We start from the raw sequence: 8342 nt of genomic DNA, 5'->3' as shown, positions 1-8342 counted from the left end.
GCACCTCTAGCCTGACCAGTCAGCAAAGGAATGAGGCAAAAAACCCCAGTTTGATATTGGCCACCAACGAGCACCTGCATCATCACTACTTAATTTTTCCAGCCTAGGCTCATGAGAGAATCGAGACTAACCTGAGGGAATATCAGCTGCACAGCAGTATTGTGGTGGAGATGTAGCATGGGCCTGTGGATGGTGTTTTCCCAAATCAGGAGTCTCCAGATGGTCTGGATCTGTTGGATCTGAAGTGAGCTCAGGGACAGGGGACATGCGGGCCTGCACTTCCAACTGCAGAAGCTGTAACTGATGTTGTAGATCCTTGAAGCGATGTTTTTTCTGGGTTGACTCTTCTTTTAGTCTGACTCCCTGCTGTCTTCGTCTTCATTGTTTCCTGCCGTTTATAGAGCTCTAGCCTCCATTTCCTCTTCATTATCTGCTTGGTCCTCAGCTACTCTGGCCTCAGCCCTGTTTCCTTTTCTATGTCGACCTCCTTGTTGCATGGTTCAAAAAGTTTAGAGGGAATTGGAAGGAGAAAACATGGGTGAAAAGAAAAACCTGCAACCTCCACCAGCTGATCCCACCACTGCCACCATATGTGAGGGACCGAGTTGCACAGTTGGAGGAGTCACAGGCTGATTTTGAAAAATACGTGTTTTATTTGCCCCCAAAAATGAGGAAAACAATTTACAAAAACAAGCAATTAATTGTGGTACCATAAAAGAGGTCAAATGAACAAAACTGAACTCAGGCTATAATGCTAAAGCAACCTGGCAAATCAACTGACCAAACAAAACACAACTGATCTAACAAATAGAGAACAAAGGGGACTTATATAGTGGCCGATCAGTCCAAGTACACACAGAGGGAATAGCATAAAACACTAACACATTAACTAACAACAAAAGAAACACTACAGGACAGTTTGTTTACCAGTCAAATAAACATCAGAAAGCCAGGAACCTTGCGTATATGATCCTACAAAAAACACTTTGTGCAAGTGTACCTATAAGGATTGATGTTGGTCTGAAGGCAAAGGGTAATAACACCAAATATAGATGTGATAAAGATATTTATTTTGTTTGCTCACTTTGCATTTAGTAAATTGATCAATCTTTATTTATATTTTTGAAATCATTCTTATTTGACAGCATTTTTCCACACACTCTTTCTGTATAGGTTGAAACACAACTCTAAATGAAATACAAATGTAGAGTTATCAGATTCATATTCTCATAAGATTTGAGTCTGCCTATGTCAGGCTAGTCCCATCTTGGAATAAAGTATGTTTGTGCCTCAGATGAACCCATTCATGGAGCTGCTACAGGTTGCCTACCCACCTGGCACTAGGGTTAGATACCTCTCCCTGAGCAACGCAGAGAGACTAATGCACGCTTTTCTAACTAGCAGGCTAGACTACTGCAGTGCTCTCCTTTCTGATCTACCCAAGAATACAATTAACAAGCTGCAACTGATTCAAAAGTCAACAGCACAAGTTCTCACTCAGACCAGAAGTAGTGCACACATTATTTTAAAATCCTTACGCTGGCTGCCTGTTCGTTTTCATATTGATTTCAGAGTTCTTTTATTAGTTTTTGAAGCACTCAATGGACTTGTGTGGAAGGGAAGTTGCTATTTACTTGCGGTGTTATTTTTAATGACAAAGATAGTGTTTTTGTTGAGGTAATTACTGTACCCTTCTGATGATTTACTGATGATGTAAGAGGAGACACTGTGTAGACGTTTGGTGTCAAAGCCTTTTCCTATTTTTGTGTGACATTTTGTAACAGGAATGTGGTTTAGTTAGCAATGTACAGTTATGGTCATCTCCATGAACACTTATGCCTAGTGGTCAAGTGTAACTTTGGGAAGCCAGCCAATGCATGACAAACTCTGTCTTTGGTAACACTATAAGAGACAAATGTTTCTCTGATGTACTTCTGAGATCCTCCTTGCCACTTCATGTGTTGAGGTGTTGTAGTGGTCCCCTATTGTAATTAAAATATACTCTAAATCTTTAAACCTTCAGAGGGCTATCTTTCAGACAATCTCCACCACACTTGCACCATACTGTATCTCAGATGCTTTTATTGTATGAACCAGAAAGGCCTCTCAGATCCTCAGAGTAGAAAAAAAAACATTTGGTGATGCTACGTTCAGCTGTACAGAAAGGACACAATCTACTCAAACCAGTTCCAAGTAATTCCTTTCTGCCACCTGCTGGAGTGAACATACTTCTGCAGATGAAAGGCCTCTGATTGGCTTGTGTTTGCCTCTTCTGACCGAGCGGCAGCAATGTGAGTTCTCTTTTCTCACATTCTTCTCTTTTGGTGGAGGTTTTGGTACTACACAAAGTCTCATCTTGGCTGAAGGAGTAGTTATGAGACTATGCATTGTGTTAGGCAGACCCTCAGAAAATGCAGTTTTGACTGGGTGGCACACTTCCTGTATCAGTTGCGCCATCTCAAATGTCATCATCATACTAATGCCAAAGATACAACAATACCAGACTGTACCTGATAAAAACCCATACAGGATTCAAGTTTTAATGTAGAGTTCGTGCCACTTGTGAACTCCACCGTAGGAGCACCATAATGTGAAGACACGTTCTTTGATAAGACAAAGGATTAAACTCACTGGGATTTTCTTTAGCTTGCTCCGGAGCAGCACAGCAACCTTCCATGTGTTACAGGAAAAATCAGAGATAATCATCCACAGAGATCCACCTGAAACGTTCCACGGGGTTATTGTTGGTATAAAATGGATGCGAGGGGGCTGGGAAATAAGGTAGGAGCTTGGGTAGTCAGTAGTCAAATGCAAAACTTTTAATTTCCTTTACAGTATTAAAAAAAAAAGTGCAGTTGAGATGTTAAGGTCACCTTTTGACAGGCGGGTGACCTGTGACTTGGTCACCAGGTGATGACTTGTAGAACTCAATATGCCTGTTATCATTTTCCAGTAGCTTTGATTTGTACAATATCATCCTGACATTATATATTTTACTTGTAAATAGCTTGTATCTTGCTTGTTTAATGCATCTCTTTTTTTACATGTTGGGTACTTGTTTGCTATATGTGATTTACTGGGTTTTACTACCACTCTGTGTTCTTTAATAATTTAAATAATAAATAATTTAAAGGCAAAAACTGTATTCATACAACATATCTTCACGTACAGAAAATTAATGTAAAATAAGAAATAAGTAGTAAAGAACGATATTTAAACCACACATTCTTGTGCAATTGCACAAAAACAAACATGAGATGTGTGTATTTTAACCAAGTGCATTGATAAAAGTTCAGTACTTTGCCCTAATAATCTGTGCATAAATATAAATAGACAACCACTGTTTGTGGTAGGAATTTAAATATAAATGTTGTTTTCATTGTTATTAATCAGTACAACATGTGAAATATGTCTGCATATTATTACACAGTAAAAGGTTAAGAAATCTGGCTAATTTTTTCACTGGGTTTTGTCTTTTTCTTGCAGGTTACATAGACCAGCCTACATAATGCATACACTGGCACTGCCAAGCTGGGGACTCCTGCCAAAAGAAAGATGACTGCATTGACCCAGGAAGGGTAAGGAACTGATGCCAGAGCTGGGAACGTCTCCTGAAAACAATAAAGCAGCACAATGAGTATCTGCAAGTTATTTACTATAATAACATTTGATACATGTTTGGGTGCTTACAGAATTCGGGTCCCAGACTAAATAGGTGAGCTCTTGTTGAGCTTGAGTCACCAGGTAGAAAACTAAGATAACCAGGATGATTAGAGGGCTGACCAGTCTCCATGAAACCTGCCAGAAGATGGAGGGCTTATGTCCGATCATGTACTTGATGTCTTCATTGAACCTGCCACGCAAGAGATTTTAAATGTAAGTAGCATAAAACATTACTTAAGGTGAGACCAGTGATACAAACTTTTTGTCATGTCACAGACAAAATAGTGGCAGCACAGGGACATAAGACATGACATGAAGGTTAGGTTACAAACGTGTTATCTATTCGCTATCTATTGCAGAGTGAGATGGTGACTGAGTGTATTGCCCATTAACCAACATGTTCTGAGATTTTACTTTATTATGAAAGTCTCCGCAGGGCATGCAATGTATTGTTACTATTGTCTGTCTGAAATATTGCAGTGAGTAATAGGGGAAGAACAGACACAGTGAGTGAGTGAGTGAGTGAGTGAGTGAGTGAGTGAGTGAGTGAGTGAATGAGTGAGTGAGTGAGTGAGTGAGTGAGTGAGTGAGTGTGCCAGATCATGAAACCAGATCAGTTGCTCGCAGAATGATGGGAAAAGGCAAATTACTGCCTTTTTTAAAACGTTGTTTTGCTGCCAAATTACACAGGATTAAGATCTCAGAGATTATTTTATCCAAGTCATCGCATATCCAAAGAAGCTGAAAACAGCTTCTTCAGCTCCAAAAGGTACTCCTAATGGATTTTTAGAGTACCATTCATTCTTTTAGAGACGTTCAGTAGCCCTTGTTTTCAGCATTTTTGATCTATAAATACATATAACGAGATCAAAGCATTGTTCATCAGTTTTGCAGACTGTTAAACCAAAATCACACCATTAGCAGTGCCATGAAAAGTGTGGCTGCTTAGCGTACAATATGGACAATACCATATTAGGCAAATAGAGAAGCTCTGTGCACTAACCTGTCAATGCCATAGATGTAAACAACAGCTATCAGCTCAAACAATCCAATGGTCAGGAGTGGAACCGACCCTGCAAAGTTGTCAAAGAGAGTGACCCAGTAAAGTCCTGAACGCTGCGCAAACAGGAGGGAGATGACGAATGCCACAAGACACGTTACTCCTGAAACATACATACACAAAGGAGCTTGTGTTAAAACACGATCAATAAATTCTTTTGATCTGATCTGAACATTGCTTTAGTTCCAAAGAAGAATACCAGTCACTGCTTCTTGGGGCCATTTCTTAGGTAATAAATTTAGGTCTCTCAAGGGGACCACCACTCCTTCAATGTTGCCAAACAAGGTTGAGAGTCCCAAGCAGAGAAGCATGATGAAAAAGAGCACAGACCAGGCTGGGGATCCAGGCATCTTGGTGATGGCCTCTGTGAAAACAATGAAGGCCAGACCTGTCCCCTCCACTCCCTGAACAAACACAGCACTGATCAGAGAGAGGGAAACTAGAATAATACAAGAAACTGATGCATCTCCATCAAAACAGTCACCTCACTGAGAAGCTTCTGCAAGTCACAGGTTTTGATGTCCAGTCCAAGAACAACATCAGGATAGGAGCTGTTCAGATGACTGAAAGCTGCATCATAGTTGTCTACAGTGATGCTCTCCTCAGGAAGCTCAAATGCATTCGATAGTGTCATGATGTTACTGGGGAGAAAATATGAGATTAGATTAATGGAGTCAAATCAAATAAATAATCTTGGTAATGTGCACACAGTTGGAGAATATGAGTTATTACAGATAATAATGGAAGCAGCATTAGAAACCTTTTCATATTTCTTTAAATCTGTGTTTGGACATCTGGTGTTTAGAGTTCCTCAAAACAAATGTCCTCAAATGCAAAGTAAAGAGAAACATACAGGACTGCTCTGTGACTACTCACTCATTCATACAGATGTCATATTTCTCCGTGGCCCTGAAGCCAATGATAGTGTAGGTGACCGTAGCAGCATAGATCGAAGTGAGACCCGTTATAGCAGACAGGATTATAGCATCTTGTTTGCAGTTGTTGCTTAAAGGAAGAAAAAAAGATCAACAAAATATAATGTCTGAGGTTCACTGGTGTCCTTTTTTAAAGTAATAATAATGGAAGTGAGTTCAATATTATGTTGAACCGGATTTTAAATGTCTCTTACTGAACAGGGTTGTAGCTTGAGAATGAGATGAGGCCTCCCCATGCTATGCTAAAAGCATAAAAGACTTGGGCACCTGCATCCAACCAGGTCGTTGGTTTCATTAACTCATCCACCTGGAAAAGTGAGTACATTATGCTGTGGCATTATGTGATGGCATTTATAAAGTTTTATTATAGGCATTTTATGTGATAGAAACTTGAAACATACATCTGGTGTGAAGAGGAACTTTAGCCCACTGAAAGCTCCTTTAAGAGTCAGTCCTCGAATCAGGAAGATGGCCAGCACTATGTACGGCAGAATGGCTGTGACGTACACTGCCTGAGGTCATGATGAGACATAGAAACATTATATGATACTGATAGTACTAACTGAATAACGCTTAAGTTTTGATAGCAAGTTCAATGAACCTTTCCTGAAGTACTGATCCCCCGAATGTAACAGATAAAGATGATAGTCCAGGCAGATAACAGACACACTAGCATGGGCCAGTGGATTCCTCCAGAGTCGGATATAGACGTTGTACTGTCCAGAGTCACTCGGTAATAATAATAATCCACAGTTGAGCTTTGTTGACACTCCGGTACAAATCCTGAAAGAGCATTAAAAAATCAGATGGTTAAAGTTTAATCAGTACAACTTTAGTTAAAGATGTTTATTTGCATCAGCAGTTAAATATTTTTTGATGTCTCTGTTCTGGCAACCTTCCTGCTTTTTCACATGCTGACACTGAAAGCCTAAAGCAAGGAGCAGGTATGATACAGAATGATACTGATTCACACCAAAACATCACAAAGGGAGGAGCTGGGGTGGAGGCGGGTTAAGTGACAAAGGCTGAAGCAGCTTAAATAAGACGCCTTGAATGAGACTTGACAAGTGTCTTGGGTGAACTGCAGGTTGTGGGATGGCTATGCTACATTCACTCTACAACTGTGAGAGAAACAAGCTACAATAAGTTTTCTGTGGAAGTCAGCTGTATGTAGAGATGAGCTGATGATGTGACTTGTTCGTCTTGTCCTCCAAGATGAATGCGTCAACCCTTCATGTGGTTTTAGAGTGCTTGAGTGAGACTCCAGTGGCAACTTGGCAACAGTGTCACTAGCAACACTGACCAAGTTGTAACTTCTGTTATTCCTCGTGTGAACGCATACTTTTAATAAGTATCTATGTTTGTCTTGTCAAATACCTGTCCTGTTTTCATTGAGAGGACACTGTGTCCAAGGCAGTGGCTCTTGAAAGGAATTGAAGAGATACCACATGATCCAGGCTATCAAGGTGTTGTAGTACAGTCCAATCAGTAAGGACACCAGCATGGAGGCGATACCTACAGTGAGAAGGACATAATTATTAGCTGAAATCTTGCATATCTTCCTATGGTTCTTTTATGTCTTCTTGGCCTTACGGTTACTTACCAACACCAGTAAGATATGGGTTGATGGCCCTCCACACTCCAACGCTGCCTTTTCTGAGTCGTTGCCCAATGGCAAACTCCATCAAGAGGAGAGGCATTCCTTCCAGCACCAGAAGGATGAGGTAAGGAATCAAAAAGGCACCTGGAAAAATTGCAGGCCAAGTCAAACCCCCATCTAAACGAAATGCTTTTACAGGCAAATGACTTCCTTTCCTTTTTTTGCTGTATTAGACTCATTTACTGTAAATGAAACACCTAAGATCAGGTTCAGGTCAAGGTTTACCATTCAACGTAATAAATATAAAACTTTAATGAATATATTGCTGTATTATGTCAATTTCAACTTTTTATTATGCCTATAACAATCACAATTGGTTTAAGACACTATACAGAACTCAGAAAACTCTAAGGCCACTACGACAAAGAAAAAAAAATTCTATTTGCCAGGCAGAAGTCCTAATCAGAACCGAGATGATATGGGGGGACCCATCTGGTTGGGGCCAGTGTTGTGTAGTATTTTCAGCTTTAAAAAGCCATATTTAAAACTTTTTCTTTTATCTGATCACAAACCTTGAAAAAATCTGTTTCCACCATCTTTTCAAATAATGGTTTAAATGTCCATTTGACAAAAGTCACAGAAGATTTCATGGTTTGATAATATTTCATCAACATTTCAAATGCACTCGTATGTACAATATCACCACCTTAAAAATGAGAAGCTTCACAATTCAAATTAAAACTGACCTTTTTTTTGTGGCACCTTAAAGACAATTACAACTTGTAATTAAATGTCTATTGAAATAATATGTCCCTTTGGCATTTTCATCTCAGCTTACCTCCTCCATGGCTTTGACACAAGTAAGGGAATCGCCACACGTTGCCAATCCCAATGCAGAAACCCACGCAGGTTAAGATGTACTGGGCCTTGTTGTCCCACTTGGGTCTGTCCCCAGCGTCCTCCTTCTCCATCCTCTCCAGATCCTCATAATTAGGGATCCGGTCATCCAGTCCCGGGTTAGGAAGCAAAAGTTTCATGATAACCCTCCTGGAACTGAGGTGTTACTCTTTCGTTGCTGGAAGTC

General features: G+C 40.1%; 1 protein-coding gene across 1 annotated transcript; it reads right to left on the bottom strand.

Annotated features, from left to right (window-relative positions):
- Window positions 1-2064: 2064 nt before the first annotated feature.
- Window positions 2065-8342, bottom strand: LOC125020028 (sodium-dependent neutral amino acid transporter B(0)AT1-like). The gene is made up of 12 exons (XM_047605227.1): window positions 8097-8342; window positions 7262-7402; window positions 7036-7173; window positions 6260-6441; window positions 6060-6170; window positions 5853-5965; window positions 5600-5728; window positions 5208-5364; window positions 4923-5127; window positions 4667-4826; window positions 3691-3853; window positions 2065-3611 (listed from the first exon to the last, which is right to left on the bottom strand). The coding sequence occupies exons 1-12, from the start codon at window positions 8293-8295 to the stop codon at window positions 3438-3440; spliced, it is 1872 nt and encodes a 623-aa protein (XP_047461183.1). The 5' UTR covers window positions 8296-8342; the 3' UTR covers window positions 2065-3437.

The sequence above is a fragment of the Mugil cephalus genome, chromosome 14, assembly GCF_022458985.1.
Source record: "Mugil cephalus isolate CIBA_MC_2020 chromosome 14, CIBA_Mcephalus_1.1, whole genome shotgun sequence".
In the NCBI taxonomy this organism is placed as follows: domain Eukaryota; kingdom Metazoa; phylum Chordata; class Actinopteri; order Mugiliformes; family Mugilidae; genus Mugil; species Mugil cephalus.
This window is presented reverse-complemented; position numbering and strand designations above follow the sequence as displayed.